At 43.3% G+C, this 26997-nt stretch overlaps 1 protein-coding gene across 2 annotated transcripts; it reads right to left on the bottom strand.

The window, feature by feature from the left end:
- Nucleotides 1–1622: 1622 nt before the first annotated feature.
- On the bottom strand, nt 1623–26879 carry LOC139160232 (cholinesterase-like). Of its 2 annotated transcripts, XM_070737901.1 has the most exons (6): nt 26703–26879; nt 18383–18571; nt 10322–11846; nt 7322–7485; nt 5373–5421; nt 1623–1988 (listed from the first exon to the last, which is right to left on the bottom strand). In XM_070737901.1, exons 3-5 carry the CDS (start codon nt 11818–11820, stop codon nt 5387–5389), a joined length of 1698 nt encoding a protein of 565 aa, XP_070594002.1. In that variant the 5' UTR covers nt 11821–11846; nt 18383–18571; nt 26703–26879; the 3' UTR covers nt 1623–1988; nt 5373–5386. The 2 variants fall into 2 exon arrangements, with proteins under 2 accessions (XP_070594002.1, XP_070594004.1); XM_070737903.1 differs by lacking the exons at nt 18383–18571; nt 26703–26879 and adding an exon at nt 12698–12973 and having other exon boundaries at nt 10322–11885.
- Between the last annotated feature and the right edge of the window lie 118 nt (nt 26880–26997).

Raw genomic sequence — 26997 nt, 5'->3', positions numbered from 1 at the left:
AGAGGAAGTAAAACCACAGGCTTGCAAATATTGCTTAAGTATTACATAAGTAGAACACAAGAATTTCCGGAATTGCCGTTATATTGCCGTTATATTATGAAAATTTGTAGTTAACTTATGCACACCTACAGCTAGATGTGTCTACACAGAGAGATGAGTGGCAAACAAATTTAATTAATAACTAAAATAAAATAAGTGCTACAGGAGTCTTAGCCATAAAACAGAAAGGTGACATGTTGCTTGCGTAAGGCGGAAAGCCTCATTTTTTTGAGGGGAAAAGACGTCGGCTGAGGGGTGCCCGGTGCTTCCCGGCGAGGAGGAGGAGGAGCTGGGCTCCGGAGGGGCGCACGGGGAAGGGCTTGAGCCTCCGCCTTCTCCTTTCCTGCTGCTGTTGTTTCTCGCCGCAGCCTCGCATGCTGCTTATCCCTCGCTGAGGCGAGAGAGCCGCGGGGCAAACAGCCGGCACCGGGCGCAGCCTTTTGCGAGGGAAGCCAGCGACGCAGCAGGAAAGGAGAAGGCGGCGGCTCAAGCCCTTCCCCGTGCGCCCCTCCGGAGCCCAGCTCCTCCTCCTCCTCGCTGGGAAGCACCGGGCACCCCTCAGCCGACGTCTTTTCCCCTCAAAAAAATGGGCAGCACTACCGCCGCCGCTGCCGCCGCGGGGAGAGGCGGGCATGTGGGCTGGTGGCATTGGCCTTGGTGAAAAGTCCGGGGGCAGCTCCAGCGACTCCCCTCCCGTGGCTGCTGTTGAGGCGGCAGCGGCGTCCGCCTCCGGCGCGCGGATCTCTCTCCATTCTTCTCTTTCCCCCTCTCGGGCTCCGAATGCGGCGGAGGCGGGGAGGTCTCGAAGACCCAAAACCCAGCCAGTCGCTCGCAGCCGGTCGGCGGAGAGATGCGGCAGCCAAGGGGAAGCGACAACAGCTGCTGCCGTTCTCACTTCAGTTGTTTTGGGTAACCTTATTAACTTTCCCTTCCCGCACTCCTCATGGCTGGGCGCTCTTGGCTTTCCCGCTTCCCAAGCTTGGCCACCGCAGCCAAGCAGAGCCTGAACGAGAGAGTATCCAGGCTTCGGTCACCAGCAGCCCAGCCCCCCACCTATTATGCCTCCTCTTCCCCCTCCCACGACGTATTTGGGAGATTAGCCCGTAAAGCTAACGCTCTTCGAGGAGAATGCAGCCTTCTCCTTTCTTTGGATTCTAAAATATTTAGAGCTATTTATTTGTTGTTGCTTGTTTGTATATTTTCCCAATTCCCCTAGGGCAGTGTTATTGTAATAAATATTTTAGCCTACTTTTTGGCTCAAAATATTTTTTTTCTATTTTCCTCCTCTAAAATCTAGGTGCGTCTTATCAGCAGGTGCGTCTTATAGAGCGAAAAATACGGTATATATTAAAATAGCTGCGTTCGGTATAAGTAAGTAAGTTTGTAAATGAATGAATGAATGAATGAATGAATGAATGAATAAATAAGATGCACCGACATTTCCACCCTCTTTTAGGGGGGGAAGCTGCCTCTTATACGCCAAAAATACGGTAAATGGCTCACATGATAATTTAGGTATCTTGCCTAAACTTGTTTCTCCATACTGGGATATATTAGAATAAATTGGATTGCAATGCACAGGATACTAAAATTTTCCATTTATTAGTTGAATGCTATGAAAAAGACATGTGAGTCATTAGGTTATAGCAAAGTTTGGCAGACAGAATTCCTATTTGCTTTGTTTTGCTTTTCCATACAATAGGATTGATCCAAAGAATCAATAGCATTTATTAAAATAGTATTTATTAAAACAAGTTATTTATTAAGAGATAACAAATTACTCCTAAAAGTTTTATTATTTTTACAGCAAAGATTGTGCTAATTTTAGTTGGCTCCTTATTCTTCTTCCAAGTCCCCACCTAAAAGAACAATGGATTCTTCTGGAAGATTCTCCGGCACAGCTTGTCATCATTTTCCTTGTTTTTCTTAAGAAACATCTTGATTGGTTCCTGAGAGAAATAAACAAACACATAAATGCTATTTTGAAGACAACAAAACTAGATCAGGTCTTCAAATGGTGGCTTTCAGATATGGACGTCATTTTCAAAGGAGCTCAACCTAAGTGGCAGCCCTTCACGGTAAGCCAGTTCAAGACTCACGCAAAGCAGAGATTCCAGGATTCACTACTTTAGTGAAGTAGAATAACAGAGATTCATTTGTTCATTCATTCGTTCGTTCATTCGTTTAAATTCTACCTTATTATTTTATAAATACAGTGGTACCTCTACCTAAGAACGTCTCTACTTACGAACTTTTCTAGATAAGAACTGGGTGTTAAAGATTTTTTGGCCTCTTCTCAAGAACGATTTTCCACTTACAAACCCGAGCCTCCGAAACTGTAACCAGAAAAGGCAGGGAGAAGCCGCCATGGGGCCTCTCTAGGAATCTCCTGGGAGGAAACAGGGCCGGAAAAGGAGGGGAGAAGCCTCTGTGGGGCCTCTCTAGGAATCTCCTGAGAAGAAACAGGGCCAGAAAAGGCGGGGAGAAGTCTCCATGGGGTCTCTCTAGGAATCTCCTGAAACAGGGCCAGAAAAGTTGGCGAGGAGTCTCTGTGGGGCCTCTCTAGGAATCTAGAAACAGGGCCTCCACCCTCCCTGTGCTTTCCCCAATTGCACGCATTATTTGCTTTTACATTGATTCCTATGGGGAAAATTGCTTTGTCTTACAAACTTTTCTACTTAAGAACCTGGTCACGGAACGAATTAAGTTCGTAAGTAGAGGTACCAATGTAACTCAAACCAGAAACTATATCCAACACTCCTTTCTCCTATTTTCCCCACAACAGCAACTTTGTGAAGGTGAACTGAGCTGAGAAAAAGTGATTGGCTCAAGGTCACCCTGCTGGCTTAAAAAGCAACAGCAGGATTAGAACACACAGCCTCCTGATTTTCTAGCCTGGCCAGTGGTGGGTCCCCTTGTCGGAAGAAGCCCTCCTGCCCCGCCCTCGTCTTAATGCTGAGCCTGGCGCCATCATCTCCATCTTAATTAGCCCATCCAAAGGGTTCTCTGTTCCAGGGAAGGATTGCCATCTTTGGCGCTACCGGTGCGCCCTCTGAGACCGTTGTGGGCACACACACACACGCCCGTGGGCTCAAGATTTGGCTTCTGCGCATGTGCAGCAAATAAAATCTCGTGCACGTGAGTGAGATTTTGGCAATTTTCACTGATATTTTCATTTCCGCACATGCGCAGAAGCAAAAAATCACCAAAAATCACCAAAATCTCACTTGCGTGAAATTCTTCACACAAGAATTCGCTTGTTGCACATGCGCAGAAGCCAAATCTCATGCAAGGGCACGCATGCATGCATTGGGGACACACAGCTGCCTGCGCATCCCAAAACTTGCTAAAGGAACATAGCACCTGACTGTTCCAGTAGCGGCCCATCTCTGCTCTGTTCCCATCGTACGCTAAACAAGACGGGGTTTGTGGAATCAAAATGCAGGACCCAAAGCAAATAATCAAGGATCGTTGCACAGTTTACAGTTATCAGTACACACTGAAGAAATCCCCACCAGAAAATAGTGGGAGGAACTCCTGTAGACAAAAATATTGGCTCATATTTATATATTTCAAAATGGAGTGTGATTTATACGCATGTGTCCACATTGGTAAGTAATAACATCACTGATCTAAAGTTTTTTCCTGCCCTTCTGTTATCTAAGCAGGACAATAGTCTTAGGAGAAGTATACTGCTCCAAAAAATAAAGGTGTTGTGATTCCGTCTGAGGCTCCTCAGGGAACGGCTGAACCTCTGCCGGCTCCATGCTCAGAGGGGGAGGATGAGGAACAGGAGGAGGAGGAAGAGGCCGAGGCAGACGGGGAGGAGGAATATCAGGCCGAGGGAGAGGGAGAACAGCCGGAGTCCCCCGGGGGGGAGCTCTCCCCAGCAAGCAGCCTGGAGTCCTTAGATGAAAATGCACAAGCCATAATCGATCTCAGGCAGAGAAGAGCAGCACAAAGAAGGGGACAATTAGCCAGGTATTTCCAGCCCTAAATAGGCAACAGCTGGGTTTGGGTGTGGTTCTCCCCAGAAAGGCTGAAAAGGCAGACCCACCCTTCCTGTCTTGTGGAGTATTATCTTTGGGAGTCCTGGGACCTGGCTGTGATCGTTGGCGTTGCTGATCCTGGCTTGTGGCCTTGAAGGCTGAAACCTTGGGGGAAAGGCGTGGGTCTTATTCTCTACAGTGGTGGGTGTGCCAGCAAGAAGTCTGCTGTATTGTCTGGCCGTCAGGACTCTGCTGTGAAGCCTCATAGCCTGCCTGTTGGGAAGAACAGGTTTTTCTCTGTGTTTATTTTTCAAACTATAAAGTGCCTTTGCTTTTACCAGCGTGTCTGGCTGTTTTTTCCAGTTGGTGTTGAAGTCTGGGGGCACCCAGACAGAACAAAAGGGAACACTCAAAGAACACATCCTAGATATGAATGAATTAAATATTCTCATCGAATACTTTGTTCTGTACAAAGTTGAATGTGCACAACAGCATGTGAAATGGATTGTCAATCAGTGTTGCTTCGGGACAGTTTTATTTCACAGAGGTTTGATTTACTTGGAATGATATTGTGTTGTTTAAGTGTTCCCTTTATTATTTTGAGCAGTGTATTTTCATCTTGAAATTCAGGGTTGCCCATGGGAATGTTCTGACAAAATTTATCAGAAGCCACTATGAGCTACAAGGACACATCCCTTATGTCTCCATTTCACTGGTGGGTTCCCAATTTTTTTTTTTACTACCAGTTCTGTGGGCATAGTTTGGTGGGCGAAGCAAGGGAAGGATACCGTAAAATCTTAATTCCCTCCCCACTCCAGGGGAAGGATGCTGCAAAATCCCCATTTCCTCCCAATCAGCTGGCACTCGGGAGGCAGAGAATAGATGGGGGTGGAACCAGTCAGAGATGGTATTTACTGGTTCTCCGAACGACTCAAAATTGTCATTACTGGCTCTCCAGAACTGGTCAGAACCGGCTGAATCCCATCTCTGCTCCCATTTGTTTATTAAACAATCCTCATCTGAAATTTCCCTCTCATGCTTCCTCTTCCTCAGCAAAATGTGTAACCTTTTCTACAAGTTTTTCTTAATGGCTCATTTATTCCTTATGCCCAAGGTCTATATTTGTTTATTCTGAGAGAGATCCTGCAGGTTCCTCTTCCACAAAGACCATTGGCACCAACTTGGAGAGCTTCCACTCCACACAGCAAGGCTGAGCCACGAAAGTGCCACTTCTTTCCACTCAGAAAACTGATGGAAAACTATTTTTAGGGGGGGGGGGGAAGTCTAGCCCCTTTTTGAAATTATCCCACTTGTTTCTGATTGACACAAGCACTGAATTCTTACCTCCTGTCTTCTTTCTAGTCTGATGAAACAGTACCACCTTCGCACTTGTCTGCAGAACAAAGAAAAATAAAATATTCAGGTAAGGTGGACATCTTATCTCTAAAGAATCTGATGTCAGTGCCCCAAATAATATCTGAGAAATACCATATTTTTTGGTGTATAAGACGCATCGGCCGGCAAAGACGCTCCGAGCAAAGTGGCCTCGGCTCGGGAATTCCACAGCTGGCGCCCTCTGCTTGGAGCGCCTTCGCCAACCGCTACGCCCTCTCAAAGGCACCCCTGAAGGCGGGAGATTGGGGTGGGGGCTGAGGGAGCTGAGCCCCGTCCCACCAGATGATCAAAGCCACACCACGGGCTCCTCCGCCGGCTGGATGTGTTGAGGGGATGCCTGCCTGCTTCTCCAATGCTGCTGTCATGCCCCCCACTCATCCCCGGAGCCAAGCTGCCGGCCCCCAGCCGCTGGGCAGCTCAGGGACAGCCGCTGCCATTGCTCCGAAGCTGGTGTCACATGCCCCACTCATCCCCGGAGCCAAGCCACCTGCTCCAGCTGCCGCACTGCCGGGCAGCCTCAGGGACAGCCGCCGCCTATTTAATATCCCGCCCAACATTCGATGTATAAGACACACCCATTTTTTGACGCACCTTCTTGAGGTAAAAAGGTGCGTCTTATACACCGAAAAATTCGGTAAATCAGAATCCAGTCCAATTCTCACATCCAAGGTTCAATTTATTAGCACAGCCATGTTGGCCAGTCCGATACTAACTTCCTTCCAGTACCCCACCCAGCTTATGGTTCATTCCACATCCCCACACCCACAAGTTCATCACGAGGATGAACTTTACTTCAGATGCAGAACAAAAGATGACTTGGATTCTAAGAAATGAATTTGTTATGGCTAGTAACTTTCCCTCTCAGTTCCCCTAATACTATTCAACTGTGGCAGGCCAAAGTCTCCAACTCCACATGATCGCTTCAGCCTGACAGGTGGGCCCCCCTTCGCAAAGACTTTGGCCTGCCATCTGAATAAGCAGTGAGGGGCTACCAAAATCTTTACTACCACACCATGGGTGTGGCTTATGCAGGACGCCCTGCATTTTCTTTCAACATCTTTCAGTTCAAAATTGGGTGCTCTGGGGTGGAGCTCCATTTTCGCTACCTCACTGCATTCCCCCCCCCCACCATCCAGCCAGTAGCCCACCCCTGGATATAAGGATATCTGTAAGAGGGATTTAAAGGCCTTGAGAATGGACATTAAGAGCTGGGAATCCTTTTCTCCATTTCGAGGAGACACTTGTTCAGCAGCCTGAGGCAAAGAGGCAGTCCCAGAACCAGTGAAATCTGGGGGCCAGGCAGGGGACAGAATGGATCTGGAAGAGATTGCCCCTGTCCGATTGTCCTTTTTAGCCACACTAGGTGCTGTTCTAGAACTCTTTCCAAAGCACGATACCACAGTCTTTCAAGACTGAAGGTTGCCAATGATGATGATGATATTATTATTATTATTATTAATTATTATTAATTATTATTATTATTAATAATAATTGTTATTATTATTGCAATTATTGCAATTATTGCAATTATTGCAATTATTGCAATTATTGCAATTATTGCAATTATTGCAATTATTGCAATTATTGCAATTATTGCAATTATTGCAATTATCTTTATGTGAGCAACCAGAACTTACAGAGTGATCTCCCAAGACATGACTAGAGATCCCAACTCTTGGGATGTCGTGAGAGATCCTTGCACTACAAAATGTAGCAGTATAAAATACAATTATGTTTTTTTCATCCCCTGCAAAAACTGACCAAAAATAATTGTAAAAGATGTTTAGAGATCACTCTGCAAGTGAGGTGCTCGACCTTTAAATCTGATCTTGTAAAAAAATAAAGGTAAATAAGATCTTTTTCATCAGCCACTATTCCCATTCAATAGGCAAACTTACATGGGTCTTCAGACTTTGACAAATGCTTCTTTAAAAAACCGCAGTGGTGGACAGGCTGTTTCTCTGCTTCCCGGGAAGACTCACTATTAAGAACGAAGAAATTCTGCTCCGAGGCATTATAGAGGGGCCATTCATCCTTGGTGGCCACCAACCCAGTAGGATTCCTATGAAGGAAGAAAAAGATACTGGTTTTCCAAAGAGACCAGTCTTGATCTGAGAAACTCCCAAAGGGGACTTAAGGAAGGAGTGAGGATGGCCCTTAGTGCCCCCTGCTGATTAAAGACTTGGCAGCAGGCTTTTAGATTAATTTATTTACTGTATATGTCAAACATATATAAGATTACAAATAAAATTATAAACGTGATTATGAACAGATGAAATGTATAAACATGATTATGAATACATGTGATGGTTACAAATAAAAGGGAACATACACCAGATACCTGTACAATTAGCACAGAAGGCCCCCAAGGCTGTGTGATTTCACCATGCCGCTCTATATACCATGACTGCACCTCAAACAATCCACCTGTTAAACTACTGAAGTTTGCAAATGATACAACAATGATCAGTCTCATTCAAGACACCGCATACAGATGGAAAGTTGAACAACTAGCCTCGTGGTGTGTCTGGAACAATCAGGAACTGAACACACTCAAACCATAGAAATAGTGGTAGACTTCAGGAGAAACCCTCACATTCTACCACCTCTTACAGTACTAAACAACACAGTAGCAACTGTAGAGACATTCAAATTTCTAAATTCTATCAGACCTAAAATGGTCACCTAAGATAAAAAATGTCATCGAAAAAACACAATAAAGAATGATTTTTCTGTTCCAATACAAGATGCTGAAAGAGTCCAAGGAGCTGCTGGTATATGTCTACATCTGCCCCTCTATAACTGTCTGGTTTGGTTCTGCAAACCAAAGTTTGGAGGATAATCAGAACTGCAGAAAAAACAATTACTGCCAATCTGCCTTCCATTGAAGATCTGTATACTGCACGAGTCAAAAAGAGGGCCATGAAAATATTTACTAACCCCTCACATCCTGGACATAAATTATCAAACTACTCACTAAGGCTGCATTATTATTGCTGAACAATTGAGCTGTGTTCAGTATTGGTTTAAGTTCAATGAGGCTTTTTAAAGTCATACATCTTGTCATGCTGGCTTGAGGTTTGATATCCCACTTTTGTGTTTTGTAGGATTATTGTGAGTGAAATTGAACAGTAGTGGTGAAATTGAGCCCCCCCCCCCCCTGGAAAATTCCTCTTCCGATGTTTACTCCACCAATGTTCTCTACATTTGCTGTTAGAACTGTTTTCCATTTTTGCATGTTTGCTTTCAAAAATGTACAAATATTTTTGCTGATTCCAAAGTGTTGCTGTTGTTGTTGTTATTGTTGTTGTTAGAATTAGAATTGGAATTGGAATTAGAATTAGAATTAGTGTGACCTTAAACATACACAAAGCATACACCTTAAACATACACATATTCAATCTGTATAGTCTGGAGGACAGAAGGAAAAGGGGGGATATGATCGAAACATTTAAATGTGTTAAAGGGTTAAATAAGGTTCAGGAGGGAAGTGTTTTTAATAGGAAAGTGAACACAAGAACAAGGGGACACAATCTGAAGTTAGTTAGGGGAAAGATCAAAAGCAACATGAGAAAATTTTATTTTACTGAAAGAGTAGTAGATGCTTGGAACAAAATTCCAGCAGATGTGATTGGTAAATCCACAGGAACTGAATTTAAACATGCCTGGGATAAACATATATCCATCCTAAGATAAAATACAGGAAATAGTATAAGGGCAGACTAGGTGGACCATGAGGTTTTTTTCTGCCGTCAATCTTCTATGTTTCTATGTTTCAAAGGAGTGCCTTCCGTCCCCTGTCCTATTGCTCTCCTATACCTCCTATACCTTTCTTCTAGTCCTATATCTCTTCTTCTATTCTTTCATTGATATGTTCTATTACTATATATTCTTTTCTATTATTTCTTAGATATATTTTACTATGAGTATCTCCTCTATAACCTTCATAATGTATTTTACTATGTGTATATAGATATATACCCACTAAAACCCTCATTGTGTATTGGACAAAATAAATAAATAAATAAATAAATAAATAAATAAACAAACAAACAAACAAACATGCCTGGGATAAACATATATCCATCCTAAGATAAAATACAGGAAATAGTATAAGGGCAGACTAGATGGACCATTAGGTCTTTTTCTGCTGTCAATTTTCTATGTTTCTATGTTTCAAAGGAGTGCCTTCCGTCCCCTGTCCTATTGCTCTCCTATATCTCCTATACGTTTCTCCTATTCCTATACTGTATCTCTTCTTCTATTCTTTCATTGATATGTTCTATTACTATATCTTCTTTTCTATTATTTCTTAGATATATTTTACTATGAGTATCTCCTCTATAACCTTCATCATGTATTTTACTATGTGTACATAGACATATACCCACTAAAACCCTCATTGTGTATTGGCCTAAAGAAATAAGTAAGTAAGTAAATAAGTAAATAAGTAAATAAGTAAATAAGTAAATAAGTAAATAAGTAAATAAGTAAATAAGTAAATAAGTAAATAAGTAAATAAGTAAATAAGTAAATAAGTAAATAAGTAAATAAGTAAATAAGTAAATAAGTAAATAAGTAAATAAGTAAATAAGTAAATAAGTAAATAAGTAAATAAGTAAATAAGTAAATAAGTAAATAAGTAAATAAGTAAATAAGTAAATAAGTAAATAAGTAAATAAGTAAATAAGTAAATAAGTAAATAAGTAAATAAGTAAATAAGTAAATAAGTAAATAAGTAAATAAGTAAATAAGTAAATAAGTAAATAAGTAAATAAGTAAATAGCATGCATTACTTTTATGGCTGCACTACTTTAGATATAAAGTGTACTTTTTGAATGGAAGGGCTTTCTTTGGATTTCAAATACAAACGTATAGAAATAAAGTGAACCACTTACCCAGTTCTGGCAAACTCTGCCCAGTAGTGCATCATCTCATGGCTCAGTCTGGCTTCAGCCTCTGTGTACGTTTGATTGACGGGAAACACCGATTCAAGAGTTCCAAAAATATAAGCAATCTCAGCATCATGATGTGGTCCAGTCCATTGAGGCCAAGATGAGCTTGAAGGGCTATGTGCAAATAAATAGGCATACACAGGATTCCCCGCTTTCCTGATATTTCCTGCAGCTTCAATCATCGGACATGCAATGGCCAAATCGGTAAAGAGGTTGGACAGAGCAGAGCGGTATCGTGCTGGGCCGTCATTTCCTTCACTGTACTTCAGTGCAATACTCTGAACAACGTCTTCCGTTGCGTTCGGCACCAACATTTTTATCCCCTTCAGAAGCTGCTCCTGATTGATGAGACTTTCGTTAATGTCCGAGAAAAGATCGTGGATAAATGTGCTCCCTTCATCAGAGACTTTTCCTATGAGGACAGGTTTGGTCTGGATTTGACCCTCTTCCATGAGCTTTTCTGGATCACCAAGCAAAAAGTCCCCGTCTATGGTTGGCCTAAATGGAAAATTCAGAAGGCAGTCGCGGTTCAAGAACAGGGAGCCTTGTTGCCGAATAAGTTCAGAAACATTTTTTGTTTGCAGGCATTGCACTATGCTGATATTATTGTCCTCGAAGCAACCCAGCAAACGAACAAATTTCAGTGATAACCTTTTGGCTTCTTCAGGAGACCTCCAAGCCCAGAAGGCATTGGCTGTTCCACTCTGCATCACCGCTTGGGCAAAAAGGTCCTGGCTTTTTGGCGCGAGAAGGTGGAAATTCACAGAAGCTCCTCCAACACTGTGGCCAAAAATGGTCACCCGAGAAGGATCTCCCCCAAAGACAGCTGCATTCCCTTTCATCCACTTCAGGGCCAGCTGTTGGTCCCATAAGCCTAGGTTCCCTGGAGCAGCTGGTGGCATGTAAAAAAAGCCCAGGGCTCCCAAGCGATAATTGATGGTGACCACAATGACGTTCTCAGTGGCCGCTAAGGATGCCCCATTGAATAATGGGAGAGAAGATGTGGCAGCTCCATATCCACCTCCGTGTATCCAAACAAAAACAGGGACTGGTATAGAAGGTTGGGGGTGTGGCGCCCAGATGTTGAGGGAAAGACAATCTTCTGACAGTGGTGTTTTAGGATTCCACACCATTGCTGCAGTGTCCTCATAATAAATAGATTGAGAACAGCAATTGCCAAAGCTGGTGGCTTCCAATGTTTCACTCCATGGCTGATGTGGGAGAGGTTTCTGGAAACGCAGCTTCCCCAGGGGCGGCTCAGCATAAGGAACGCCTAGATAGGCTGTCCCAGATCCAAGGCCAGCCAGGAACCGTTTGCCCTTAATAGGGCCACTGCTGGTTATGACGACTGTGTCCCCATTAGAAGCAGAACTGGAGACTAATGGAAAGGGAAGTAGGAGGAGGAGGCAGCACAAGAGAGACGGGCATAGCAGACAAGGCATTACAACAGTAGGAGGAGCTGGTGGACCTGGAAAAAGTTACAGCCAATATGAGATTATTCCTCTTACTGCATTATTATTATTACTATTATTATTATTATTATTATTATTATTATTATTATTATTATATTTGTATGCTGCCCCTCTCCGAAGACTCAGGGCGGTTCACAACATAACAGTAGTACAGTACATTAAAAATCTAATATTAAATTTAAAAAGTTAATTAGAAACGTTAATAGAAATTAATCCATATCATAAAATCACAACTATATGCACTCGTACACACTCAACCCAGTTAATCATTCTACAGAGGTCAGAGAGACAATGAAGGGGAAGGTAATGATCCCCACGTCTGGCGACAGAGGTGAGTCTTCAGCATTTTACAGAAGGCGAGGAGGGTGGGGGCTGTTCGGATCTCTGGAGGGAGTTGATTCCAGAGGGCCGGGCCCGCCACAGAGAAGGCTCTCCCCCTGGGCCCCGCCAACCAGCTTTGTTTAGTCAACGGGACCCGAAGAAGGCCAACTCTGTGGGAGCTAATTGGCCGCTGGGATTCGTGCGGCAGAAGGCGGTCTCGTAGGTATTCTGGTCCGATGCCATGTAGGACTTTATAGGTCATTACCAACACTTTGAATTGTGACCGGAAATTGATCGGCAGCCAGTGCAGGCTGTGGAGTGTTGGTGTAACATGGGCATACCTAGGGAAGCGCATGATTGCTCTCGCGGCTGCATTCTGCACGATCTGAAATTTCCGAACACTTTTCAAAAGTAGCCCCATGTAGACAGCATTGCAGCAGTCGAACCTCGAGGTAATGAGGGCATGAGTGACTGTGAGCAATGACTCTCTGTCCAAATAGGGCCATAACTGGTGCACCAGGCGAACCTGGGCATAAGCCCACCTGATGCCAATTCATCACTGATTTACCATGATGGTTGGGCTATTTTTTGCTGAGGACACAAATGGTGATCAAATGGTCACCTTTCCCCTTCACCATGACGTATCTCCAAGCTTAAAGAAGAGCAGCTTAGAGCTCCTGGTTGCTGGTCTCCTTGCTCAGCGAATTGACAGTTTTGACACAGAATTGCTAGTACATTTTCTCCAGGATTACTAGTACAGTTTTGTTATATACAAGGATTATCCAGAAAGTAAGGTTACAAGCAGTGATGGGCTCCTATGGAAACGGTCAGGAACGTAATTCTGGTAGCAAAATTTGAAGCTTCACCCCAGAGCACCTAATTTGCACTGAAAGATACTGAAACAAAATGCATAAGCCCACACCCACAGTGTGGTAGTAAAAATTTTGGTAGCCTACCACTGGTTACAAGTGCACAAGTACAAGTTACAAGTGCACAAGTACAAGTGCACTAGAGTGCCTTCCGTCCCCTGTCCTATTGCTCTCCTATATCTCCTATTTCTTTCTTCTATTCCTATATCTCTTCTTCTATTCTTTCATTGATATGTTCTATTACTATATCTTCTTTTCTATTATTTCTTAGATATATTTTACTATGAGTATCTCCTCTATAACCTTCATCATGTATTTTACTATGTGTATATACCCACTAAAACCCTCATTGTGTGCCACAAGGATCTGTTCTGGGTCCTATTCTTTTTAATATATTTGTGAGTGACATAGGGGAAGGTTTGGTAGGGAAGGTTTGCCTATTTGCCGATGACTCTAAAGTGTGCAATAGGGTTGATATTCCTGGAGGCGTCTGTAATATGGTAAATGATTTAGCTTTACTAGATAAATGGTCTAAGCAATGGAAACTGCAGTTTAATGTTTCCAAATGTAAAATAATGCACTTGGGGAAAAGGAATCCTCAATCTGAGTATTGTATTGGCAGTTCAGTGTTGGCAAATACTTCAAAAGAAAAGGATTTAGGGGTAGTGATTTCTGACAGTCTCAAAATGGGATAACATTGCAGTCAGGCGGTAGGGAAAGCAAGTAGAATGCTTGGCTGCATAGCTAGAGGTATAACAAGCAGGAAGAGGGAGATTATGATCCCACTATATAGAATGCTGGTGAGACCACATTTGGAATACTGTGTTCAGTTCTGGAGACCTCACCTACAAAAAGATATTGACAAAATTGAACGGGTCCAAAGACGGGCTACAAGAATGGTGGAAGGTCTTAAGCATAAAACGTATCAGGAAAGACTTAATGAACTCAATCTGTATAGTCTGGAGGACAGAAGGAAAAGGGGGGACATGATCGAAACATTTAAATATATTAAAGGGTTAAATAAGGTCCAGGAGGGAAGTGTTTTTAATAGGAAAGTGAACACAAGAACAAGGGGACACAATCTGAAGTTAGTTGGGGGAAAGATCAAAAAGCAACATGAGAAAATATTATTTTACTGAAAGAGTAGTAGATCCTTGGAGCAAACTTCCAGCAGATGTGGTAGATAAATCCACAGTAACTGAATTTAAACATGCCTGGGATAAACATATATCCATCCTAAGATAAAATACAGAAAATAGTATAAGGGCAGACTAGATGGACCATGAGGTCTTTTTCTGCCGTCAGTCTTCTATGTTTCTATATTTCATTGTGTAATGGACAAAATAAATAAATAAAATAAATACAAGGCACGTAACTCTTGCGAGGAATGTTCATGGGGGAAGTTGGTATTACTATCATGTAGTGGGAAGCCAGCAGAAAAGAACGAGCAGTGCTAGTGGTCAGTAGATCATTGACCGGTGTTGTGATGAAGGTTAGAGATGAGCATCCTCATTCCGTTTCCCTCCAAGTGTGAAGTGTGAGCTGTAATACACTACCTGAATGCTAAGGGCTGCTGTGATGGGTGCCAAGATGCTTACTGAAGCGCACAAAATCGACAGAGACACTGCCCCCAAAGAATTTCTTGACCATTTCGGGATTAAAGATGAGGCTTTTCTCAACTGTATAGTGACAGGAGATGAAACTTGGGCTCATCACCATACTCCAGAGAGCAAATGTCAATCAATGCAGTGGCGCCATGTCCATTCTCCTTTAGCCAAAAAATTCAAAATTTAGCAATCGGCGAGGAAAATCTTGGCCACCCATCATGCACAAATCTTGGACACCCATCATGCACAAATCTTGGACACCCATCACAGCAGCATTGATGCCTTTAACATTCAGGTAGCGTATTACAGTGCGCACTTCGCACTTGGAGGGGAATGGAATGAGGATGCTCATCTCTAACCTTCAAACAACACCAGTCAGTGGTCTACTGACCACTGGTACTGCTTGACCTCTTCCACTGGTTTCCCGCAACAAAATAGTAATACCAACTTCCTCCGTGAACATTCCTCGCAAGACCTATGTGCCTTGTAACCTTACTTTCTGCATAATCCTCGTATATTGTTCATGTTACAAATTGTTCCTGTTACATATTTTCCCTTTTTTAACTTATTCCAAAATCCCTCTCTTGTGGATGATGGTTAAGACATAACTGCAATAAATAACAATGTAAAATAACCCCAAATCAGAGGTGGGCTGTTGCTAGTTTGGACTGGTTCTTTAGAACCGGTACTGGAAATTTACCACCATTCGCCAAACCGGCAGTGATGACTGGTGGTCCACGTGCCCGAACTGGTCCTCCGGATGCCGGAGCTTGCCGAAAACCCTTCTGTGCATGCGCAAAAACTTCTGCGCATGCATAAAGGGTCATATCCGGTTTTACACACACACAGTTTTACACATGGAAAAACACGGACTTCCATTGCAATCAGAGCCGGTAAGGTAGGTGAGTAGAACCCACCCCTGCTCCAAATCAACATAAATTTTACTGCTCCAATCTTGCTTTAAATCATCCACACATACAGCTGGATCTCTCTCTTACACACACACACATACAGCCATTTTTCTTAGTTCAGTATGGGATAGGATTTTCCATCTGAGCCCAGCCTATGCCTAGACCACTATCCTTTAAGGCAGTGTTTCCCAACCTTGGCAACTTGAAGATATCTGGACTTCAACTCCCAGACTTCCGTTGCCAGCTGAAGCGCCCATTCTTGCATCGCTGGGATTTCCTTCATTTTTGCTGGCACTGCTTTGAATCCCAGCAAGGGGAGCCTCAGGGAAATCCCAGCACTTGGGCTGGCAACGGAAATCCGGAGGTGGGGTTTCCCAGTGAGGGGAGGCTCAGGAGAATCCCAGCGCTTTGGCTGGCAATGGAATTCCGGAGGCACTGTTGCTTGTAAGCTGCGCGCGTGAGCGCGCGCGCCCTCCAAATTACCCCCGCGCGCACCCTTTTCCTCGGTTGCACGCTCCCCATCCCCCTGCCAGCCCACGGGGGGGGGCAGGGAGGCGCAGGCAGTAGAAGGGAGCCACGGCCCTCCCTGCCTCTCCATGGTGCCTCCAGCCCCCTCACGCTCCTGGCCTCTCGGCCCTGCCCCCCCGCCCGCCCGGCTTCTCTTTCTCCTCTCCTGCAAGAGAGGCGGGGCAGTTGTTCTCCGGAGGCTGGCGGGCTCGCTGGCCGGCGCGCGCTCTTCCCATCTCCCTGCCAGCCTGCCCGGAATATTCAAAGTAAGAGCGAAGGGTTTTCTTATTTTGAATGTTCCGGGCGGGTGGGCTGGCAGGGAGATTTGGGGAGTGCGCGCCGGCCAGCTCACCCAACATTGTAAATCATTGTAAATCATTGTAAATCGCCAGCCTGCAGAGAACGAGAGTGAGAGCGACAGAGCAAGATAGAGAGAAAGTGAGTAAGAGAGTGAGAGAGAAAGAGGGGGGAGAGAAAGAGATAGCAAGAGAGAGAGAACGAGAGAGAGAGAGAAAACAAGAGAGGGAAAGTGAGAAAAAGAGAGAGAGAAAGACGGGGAGAGATAGAGAAAGAGAGAGAAGGAAAGAAAGAAAGAAAGAAAGAGATGAGAGAGGAAGGAAGAGAGTGTAAGAGAGGAAGAAAGCAAGAGAGAGAAAGAGAGAGAAAGAAAGAAAGAAATGAGAGAGGAAGGAAGAGAGTGAGAGAGAAGAAGAAAGCAAGATAGAGAGAGAGAGAGAGAAAGAAAGAAAGAAAGAGATGATAGAGGAAGGAAGAGAGTGAGAGAGAGGAAGAAAGCAAGATAGAGAAAGAGAGAGAAAGGAAGAAAGCAAGATAGAGAAAGAGAGAGAAAGGAAGAAAGAAAGATGTGACAGGAAGGAAGAGAGTGAGAGAGAGGAAGAGAGAGAGAGAGAAGAGTGGAAGGAAGAGAGAGAGAAAAGATAGAAAAAAGGGGAGAAAAAAAGAGAAACGAGAAAATGATTGAGGCAGAGAATGACAGGAAAGAGATAGAAACAGAGAGAGAAGTACTCTTAAAGCATATGGTAAAAGCACTTAAATAATAAAAGAGAAAAAACCCAACCCTCACCTGTTTTTATTAATAGTTTTGCTGGTTGTTTTAGTTTTAATAGTAATGGATTTTGGGGTTTTTTAACTATTAATTTCTTTTAATAAAAAAGAAAAGATTTATTTATTTATTTATTTATTTATTTATTTATCCTTCTAAGCCACCCAGTCCCAAAGGGAATGTCGCTCAGACACTATACTTTTCCGCCCACACCGAAAAAAAATTAGAGGGAACACTGTCCGGAGGTGGGGTTTCCCAGCAAGGGGAGGCTCAGGAGAATCCCAGCGATTTGGCTGGCAACGGAAGTCCAGAGGCGGGGATTCCCAGTGGCACAAGGCAAAAGGGCTGACTTTTGGGATGGGGTTGCATGCATTATTTGCTTTTACATTGATTCCTATGGGGAAAATTGCTTCATCTTATGAACTTTTCGACTTATGAACCTCGTCAGGGAACGAATTAAGTTCGTAAGACGAGGTATCACTGTACAATAATAAAAAAGACCACCATCAGTGTCAGCGCTGGCGAGCAGAGCTGTTGTTTAGCTCAGCTGAGGCATGGCAATCCGCTCTGCCGTGCAAATCAGCTAAGCTTTTAAAAAAAGTGAATATAGGACAAGGAACGGCAAGGCAGGAGGGCGGAGCCAACCAGAAGTAGTAAGTGCCAGTTCTCCAAACTGCTCAAAATGGCCGCTATTGGTTCACTCGAAACTGTCAGAACCAGCTGAATACCATCTCTGGCCTGGAGTTATTGAGAATGAATTGGACGGGCATACAACATTTCTTAAATTAACAAATATAAACTTCAGTTTAGAGTTCAAGATAATAGAGATTTTGTTGGAATGAAGTGTCTGAAGGAATATTAAAGCCAAAATTAAAATACAAGAAAATTGGATGACAAAATTAGAGAGTTTGGCCATATGGAAAATCAAAATAAGTACTGTATAAATTTAGAATTTTTTTGTGATTATATATATTTTACTAACATGATACTGCCTTTTATTGTAATGAAAATAGATGATATATTACATTGTATGATTGCATGTGGCGAAGAAAAAAATAAATAACATTTTACCCCCATCCCTCCCACCCCCAAAATAAATAAGTTTGGTATTTTGACTGAAGAGATTGTTGTCTATTTACATGTGTCTAGCCTGGACTACGACTAACAGGCTAGGGGAAAAAAATCTACTTCCTTTCCCAAAAATAATTCTCTGGTGGGTGGGGGACGATCTTTTTAAGAATTCTACAGACTTACCTGCTTGTCAGATTTAACAGGACTACTTGTAAATATCACCCTTGTCTTGTTCCAAAAGAGGGAAACAGTTTCTTCGACGATCAGACTGTATCCTGCTATCGTACAAACAATGATCATGAAAAGAGAAACTTTATATATTGCAAAGAGGTACATCGACCAGCTGGATTTTGCCCATAAAGAGGGAGGAAGCTGCAAATATTGACAAAAGGTTCCAGAATCAAAACGGTGGAAAAGCAGAGAACGTCAATCAAACGGGGTGCAAAGGACGGTCACAAACTCTGGGTGTACAACCTGCAGCCTTGATAACAGCCATTGCAACATCTGCCCAGATTTCAAAGCAAAGCTATTGCAAGGATTAATTGATCTCACTGTCAGAAAATTTCTCCTTACCTCTAGTTTGAATCATTCTTTAACATGTTTTTCCACATTACTTCCTGTCATGTTTCTAGGTGGCCTAGAACAGTGTTTCCCAACCTTGGCAACTTGAAGATATTTGGATTTCAATTCCCAGAATTCCCCAGCCAGCAAATGCTGGCTGGGGAATTCTAGGAGTTGAAGTTTGTTTGTTTGTTTGTTTGTTTGTTTGTTTGTTTGTTTGTTTGTTAGATTTGTATGCTGCCCCTCTCCATAGACTCGGGGCAGCTAACAACACTAATAAAACAACATATAACAAATCTAATATTTAAAATAAGTAAAAACCCTTATTAAAAACCAAACGTACACACAAACATACCATGCATAAATTGTATAGGCTTGGGGGGAATGAATATCTCAATTCCCCCATGCCTGATGACAGAGGTGGGTTTTAAGGAGCTTATGAAAGGCAAGGAGGGTGGGGGCAATTCTGATCTCTGGGGGGAGCTGATTCCAAAGGTCGGGGCCGCCACAGAGAAGGCTCTTCCCCTGGGTCCCACCAAATGACATTGTTTAGTCGACGGGACCCAGAGAAGGCCAACTCTGTGGGACCTAACTGGTCGCTGGGATTCGTGCGGCAGAAGGCGGTCCCATAGATATTCTGGTCCGATGCCATGAAGGGCTTTACAGGTCATAACCAACACTTTGAATTGTGACTGGAAACTGATCGGCAACCAATGCAGACTGTGGAGTGTTGGTGTGACATGGGCATATCTAGGGAAGCCCATGACTGCTCTGGCAGCTGCATTTTGCACAATCTGAAGTTTCCGAACACTCTTCAAAGGTAGCCCCATGTAGAGAGTGTTACATTAGTCAAACTTCGAGGTGATGAGGGCATGAGTGACTGTGAGCAGTGACTCCCGGTCCAAATAGGGCTGCTACTGGTGCACCAGGCGAACCTGGGCAAACGCCCCCCTTGCCACAGCTGAAAGATGAATAATGAAGTCCTGATAACTTCAAGTTGCCAAATTAGGGAAACACTTGGCTAGAGATGTACATGGGGCTGAAGGGAAAAGTTAGCCTAATGCTTCACACACAAATTTCAGACTCCAACTGACTTCTTTCTCTGCGATCACTATCTCTCAATAAAAGTTCCTTTTGAAATGCAAACCACTTCAAGAGTTTTACTTTCTTGACAAGGTAGCTGAGGCAGCTCCTTGCAATAAGTCTATTAACTTTAGCCTTGGCACTTTTATTTCCTCCTCTGCTCCTACTTAATAGCCATAGGAGGCATGGCTGGAATAGGTGGCGCTGAAAATTTTAAATCTTTTCTGGGCCCAGTATTGGTGCTTTAGCAAAGGCTTAAGTCTGTAATGGAGGACCTATGGCACGGGTCCCACAGGTGACACGTGGAGCCATATGTGTCAGCATGTGAGCCATTGCCCTAGCTCAGATCCAGCATGCATGTGCGTGCCGGACAGCTGATTTTTGGCTGCTGCGGAGGCTTTGAGAGGGCGTTTTCAGCCTCCAGAGGGCCGAATGGGCCTTTCTGAAGAAAGCTCCTGGAGCCTGGGGAAGGTGAAAAATAAGCCTACTGGGCCCACCAGAAGTCAGGAAACAGGCAATTTTCGGCCTCCAGAGGACCTCTGGGTGACACGGGAGGCCCTTTTCGCCCTCCCCAGGCTCCAAGAAAGCCTCCAGAGCCTGGGGAGGGCAAAAAATGGGCCTGCTGGTCCCCCCAAAAGTTGGGAAATGGCACAGCAGGTGAGAGGGGATCATGCAGAAGGGAAAGAGAGAAGGGAAAGGCGGGACATGATTGAAACATTTAAATATGTTAAAGGGTTAAATAAGGTTCAGGAGGGAAGTGTTTTTAATAGGAAAGTGAACACAAGAACAAGGTGGCAGAATGTGAGGTTAGTTGGGGGAAAGATTAGAAGTAACGTGAGAAAATATTGTTTTTCTAAAAGAGTAGTAGATGCTTGGAACAATCTTCCAGCAGACGTGGTTGGTAAGTCCAGAGGAACTGAATTTAAACATGCCTGGGATAAACATAGATCCATCCTAAGATAAAATACAGGAAATAGTATAAGGGCAGACTAGATGGACCATGAGGTCTTTTTCTGCTGTCAATCTTCTGTTTCTATGTTTCTATGGGTGCATGCTCAAAGGATGGGGCAGCAAGGGGGCGCACGCATGCACAGGGGGTGGGGGGCATTGAGTGATGGGCGTGGCCATGCATGTACTTGCACTTCCAGCACTCAGGGAAAAAGAGGTTCGCCATCACTGGCTTAAGGTATCCATGTCACTCCCTCCCTGTGCTACACGGAGCCATATTTTAGGGGGTTTTAAGCCCCTAAACAGGGGTTTGCAAACAATCTTATCTCCTCCTAAGGACAATTTTATTTGTTTAATTTATAGAACCTGGTCAACCCACCCTTTGGTTTTCTAACTCAAACATGTGTTCTGTTGTGCAATAAAATTGAAGCTGCATTTTCAGTAAGTATTGGATAATCTGTTTCAACACAGCACTTTTTAATTACGGAAGTCAAACCCCCCAGCTCTGCAAATTTCGATTTGCCATATTTTGTGACTAAGATGCCTCTATCTGTAAAGTTAGAATAGAATAGAATAGAATAGAAATTTTATTGGCCAAGTGTGATTGGACACACAAAGAATTTGTCTTGGTGCATATGCTCTCAGCGTCCATAAAATAAGATATACATTTGTCAAGAATCATGTGGTACAACGCTTAATGATTGTCATAGGGGTCAAATAAGCAATGAAGAAACAATACTAATAAAAATCTTAGGATATAAGCAACAAGTTACAGTCATACAGTCAACATGGGAGGAAATGGGTGATAGGAATGATGAGAAAAACTAGTAGAATAGAAGTGCAGATTTAGTAGAAAGTCTGACAGTGTTGAGGGAATTATTTGTTTAGTAGAGTGATGGCGTTCGGAAAAAAACTGTTCTTGTGTCTAGTTGTCTTGGTGTGCAGTGCTCTGTAGCGACGTTTTGAGGGTAGGAGTTGAAACAGTTTGTGTCCAGGATGTGAGGGGTCAGTAAATATTTTCCCCGCCCTCTTTTTGACTCGTGCAATATACAGGTCCTCAATGGAAGGCAGGTTGGCAGCAATTGTTTTACCACAGTATACTTGTACAGTACAAACCATTGTGAAATAAATGCCTTTTTAAAAAAAAAACTTTTTTGAGAAGCTGACCCTCCTTCTAATTTAGAAAAATGGTTAGATCATTTGAAATGTAAGGTTTTGATTTTTTTTTAAAAAGTAAGATACAATTTTAAGAATCAGCCACTAGGGGGAACTAATATTAAGGAAGAAAAATGCAACAGTTGCAATTTGGCACAAAATATTTTAACCCTAGATTGAAAGATCCAATATTGGAGGATATTATTGAAAAACTGTCAGAAATTAACATTAACAATGATAACGATAAATGATAGAGGTAATGCCCAACCCTAAAGCCTGTTTGCTCATCTATCAATATACGGTATGCTTCAGATTGATTTAGGTGACTAATTTTGTGTCTGGCACAGAGTTTATACTTTAATTATAGGCTAATGGGCCTATAATTAGCAAGCAAATCTCAGGTGCCCTTTTCATAAATAGGCACAATGATGACTAATCCATCCAATGATGGCTCCCCTAACCCTCTGAAATTTGTTGAGTGGTGTGTACAAGTAAACAGGGAAGTAAGTGCTGTTGTCCATCATTTGAAAGGTGTATACAGTGGTCCCTCGATCATCGCTAGGGTTCCGTTCCAGGACCCCAAGCGATGATCGATTTTTCGCGAAGTAGCGGTGCGGAAGTAAAAACACCATCTGCGCATGCGCAGATGGTGTTTTTACTTCCACCGCCGCCCGCCCTTCGCCCGCCCACCCCGTTGCTCGCGCCTGGGGCCGCTTCCCAGCTGGGGAGCGGAGCTGGGGTTTCCCCAAGCGCGCGCGCACCGCCCCGCCCGCCCACGCTGTTGCTGGGGCCGCTTCCCAGCTGGGGAGCGGAGCTGGGGTTTCCCCAAGCGCGCGCGCGTTGCTGGGGCCGCTTCCCAGCTGGGGAGCGAAGCTGGGGTTTCCCCAAGCGCGCGCGCACCGCCCGCCCGCCCACGCTGTTGCTGGGGCCGCTTCCCAGCTGGGGAGCGGAGCTGGGGTTTCCCCAAGCGCGCGCGCACCGCCCGCCCGCCCACGCTGTTGCTGGGGCCGCTTCCCAGCTGGGGAGCGGAGCTGGGGTTTCCCCAAGCGCGCGCGCACCGCCCGCCCCGCCCACGCTGTTGCTGGGGCCGCTTCCCAGCTGGGGAGCGGAGCTGGGGTTTCCCCAAGCGCACGCGAGTTGCTGGGGCCGCTTCCCAGCTGGGGAGCGAAGCTGGGGTTTCCCCAAGCGCGCGCGCACCGCCCGCCCACGCTGTTGCTGGGGCCGCTTCCCAGCTGGGGAGCGGAGCTGGGGTTTCCCCAAGCGCGCGCGCGTTGCTGGGGCCGCTTCCCAGCTGGGGAGCGGAGCTGGGGTTTCCCCAAGCGCGCGCGCACCGCCCGCCCACGCTGTTGCTGGGGCCGCTTCCCAGCTGGGGAGCGGAGCTGGGGTGTTCCCGCGCGTGCCGCCCGCCCGCCCACGCCGTTGCTCGCGCCGCCGCTGGGGTCTTACCGGGGCAAGAGGGGGAAGACCCAGGGAAGCCGCCCAGCTTCCCAGCTGGGGAACTCCACCATCTACGCATGCGTGGCCATAGAAAAAAGGCACGCATGCGCAGATGGTGGAGTTTACTTCCGGGTTGAAAACTCGCGAAATAGCCCTTTCGCGATGCTCGAGGACGCGAAACTCGAGGGTTCACTGTATAATATTTCAGCAGTAAAAAAAAATCAACTGGAGCATTGGGGGGGTAGATTTTAGGAGAAACACTCCTATACTTCGACCTCTTACAGTACTAAACAACACAGTATCAACAGTAGAGACCTTCAAATTTCTAGGTTCTATCATATCTCAAGACTTAAAATGGTCACCTAACATCAAAAACGTCATCAAAAAAGCACAACAAAGAATGTTCTTTCTGCAGCAACTCAAGAAACTCAAACTGCCCAAGGAGCTGCTGACACAGTTCTACAGATGAATCATTGAATCTGTCATCTGCACTTCCATAACTGTCTGGTTCGATTCTGCAATCCAACAAAATAGACACAGACTTCAGAGGATAATCAGAACTGCAGAAAAAACTATTATTGCCAACCAGCCTTCCATAGAAACATAGAAACATAGAAGACTGACGGCAGAAAAAGACCTCATGGTCCATCTAGTCTGCCCTAATACTATTTCCTGTATTTTATCTTACAATGGATATATGTTTATCCCAGGCATGTTTAAATTCGGTTACTGTGGATTTACCAACCACGTCTGCTGGAAGTTTGTTCCAAGGATCTACTACTCTTTCAGTAAAATAATATTTTCTCATGTTGCCTTTGATCTTTCCCCCAACTAACTTCAGATTGTGTCCCCTTGTTCTTGTGTTCACTTTCCTATTAAAAACACTTCCCTCCTGAACCCTATTTAACCCTTTAACATATTTAAATGTTTCGATCATGTCCCCCCTTTTCCTTCTGTCTTCCAGACTATACAGATTGAGTTCATTTAGTCTTGCCTGATACGTTTTATACTTAAGACCTTCCACCATTCTTGTAGCCCATCTTTGGACCCGTTCAATTTTGTCAATATCTTTTTGTAGGTGAGGTCTCCAGAACTGAACACAGTACTCCAAATGTGGTCTCACCAGCGCTCTGTATAAGGGGATCACAATCTCCCTCTTCCTGCTTGTTATACCTCTAGCTATGCAGCCAAGCATTCTACTTGCTTTTCCTACCGCCTGACCACACTGCTCACCCATTTTGAGACTGTCAGAAATCACTACCCCTAAATCCTTCTCTTCTGAAGTTTTTGCTAACACAGAACTGCCAATGCAATACTCAGATTGAGGATTCCTTTTCCCCAAGTGCATTATTTTACATTTGGAAACATTAAACTGCAGTTTCCATTGCTTTGACCATTTACTTTATCTAGTAAAGCTAAATCATTTACCATATTACAGACCCCTCCAGGAATATCAACCCTATTGCACACTTTAGAGTCATCGGCAAATAGGCAAACCTTCCCTACCAGACCTTCCCCTATGTCACTCACAAACATATTAAAAAGAATAGGACCCAGAACAGACCCTTGTGGCACACCGCTTGTAACCTGTCTCTGCTCAGAATACTCGCCATTAACAATAACTCTCTGATGTCTATGCTTCAGCCAGCTTGAAATCCACTGAACTATCCAGGGATTAAGTCCAATCTTCACTAATTTATCCATCAGCTCTTTATGTGGAACCGTATCAAAGGCTTTGCTGAAGTCCAGATAGGCAATATCCACGGCACCACCTTGATCCAACACCTTTGTGACATAGTCAAAGAAATCAATGAGATTAGTCTGACATGATTTGCCTTCAGTAAAGCCATGCTGATTTGGGTCCAATAAGTTATTGTTTTTTAGGTGCTGATTTATCCTCTTTTTGAGTAGAGTCTCCATTGAGGACCTATATTAATGCACAAGTCAAAAAGACAGCTGTGAAAATATTTTAAAGTAATTTGTATTAGATTTTGTAAAAACAATAAAACAATACAAAGAAAAAGACAATAACAAAAGCATTCAATTTACATTTCATTTACATTTACATTTCTCTTGCATTAGCGTGTATGTATGCATGCTTACCCGTCTATCAAATCCATAATCTTTTCCCAATATTTGTCATTTGTATTAATATAGAATAGAATTCTTTATTGGCCAAGTGTGATTGGACACACAAGGAATTTGCCTTGGTGCATATGCTCTCAGTGTACATAAAAGATTTGTCAAGAATCATGTGGTACAACACTTAATGATTGTCATAGGGGTCAAATAAGCAACGAAGAAACCATCAATATTAATAAAAATCTTAGGATACAAGCAACACATTACAGTCATACAGTCCTAAGTGGGAGGAAAAGGGAGATAGGGATGATGAGAAAAATCTAGTAGAAATAGAAGTGCAGACTTAGTAAAAGGTTTGACAGTGTTGAGAGAATTATTTGCTTAGTAGTGATGGCGTTATTAATATTTACAATTACAATCCCTTTTTTAATTATTTATTTGTTCATTTATTATTCTTTTTCTTTTCAAGCCATTTATAAAAAAAGGAAGAATCAGAATTTTATAACATATGGCAGATGGTATATACTTGGTGGGATAGAACAAAAAATTTATAAAGCTGCCGTAGTATTGGTAAAATTAAATTCAATAGATTTTGTTATGTAAATTAGGACATTTCAAGACCAAAATGTAATTTTTTTTTCTTAGTTGGATTTAATCTACAATTAAGTTTTATATATTTTTTATATATGATTATATGTGTTTTTATAATAGTGAGTTACTATACATACTTTATCTTTTTTAGATTGAAATTTATGATAAATCTCCTTTTCACATACTGTATATATTTTCCTAGATGTGTTTTTTTATGTCATTCTTTACTTTTTTATTATTCTTTCTATTTTACTCTTTTTTATAATAGAGTGTAGTTATAGATATTTTTAGATATTCTCTGGTTTGATCAAATAACAAAGTTATCCTTCTTTTTTCTGTATAATGAAGACTTCTACTCTGAGCGGAGCAATAGTAGCTCCTATTTATGTTTTATGTTATGTTTGTAATGTTTGTCTTTGAAAAATCAATAAAAATATTTTTTTTTAAATAAAAAAATAAAAAAATTTCCCAACCAGTAAAAAAATTCTTTAAAAAAAAATAGTTCTGCAATTCTAAAGTAAGCCTACTCATTTCTACACAATCCAGCATTTTCTTACTCATCCTCACTACTCTCGGCCACCACCTTCCTCTCCAAAGCAGGAATGCTTTCAAACCAGAGTGCAATGCAATAGGACAAAGTACGTACTGTAGTCCTGAAACCTTGTCAAGAAATCCTGGAGGGACATCTCCAGGTTCTCACCAGGAGTCAACCCCAACTCGAAAGCATCCTCGCACGAGCCAGATGTAATTAATGCATTCGAGTTTTTCAATATACAAAATTCAGAGTCGAAACAGAAAGATTCGAGGTGTTTTGTTTTATTCTGTTCTGTTTTGTAATCTGTCCCCTTTTCTGGGCTTTGCGTTAAATTAGCGGAATAGAGGTTTTCCTACGAGGAAAACTACTGGGCATGCGCAACTACGCCAGTAGCCCTTTCTTCTTT

This window comes from Erythrolamprus reginae, chromosome 2 (assembly GCF_031021105.1).
Source record: "Erythrolamprus reginae isolate rEryReg1 chromosome 2, rEryReg1.hap1, whole genome shotgun sequence".
Taxonomy (NCBI): domain Eukaryota; kingdom Metazoa; phylum Chordata; class Lepidosauria; order Squamata; family Dipsadidae; genus Erythrolamprus; species Erythrolamprus reginae.
This window is presented reverse-complemented; position numbering and strand designations above follow the sequence as displayed.

Coding starts and splice junctions, on each gene's coding strand:
- LOC139160232 (XM_070737901.1), bottom strand. CDS start 11,820: ATGCCTTGTCTGCTATGCCCGTCTCTCTTGTGCTGCCTCCTCCTCCTA. Junction 7,486..10,321: donor GCAGAGTTTGCCAGAACTGG/GTAAGTGGTTCA, acceptor CTTCCTTCATAG/GAATCCTACTGGGTTGGTGG. Junction 5,422..7,321: donor GTCAAAGTCTGAAGACCCAT/GTAAGTTTGCCT, acceptor TTTGTTCTGCAG/ACAAGTGCGAAGGTGGTACT.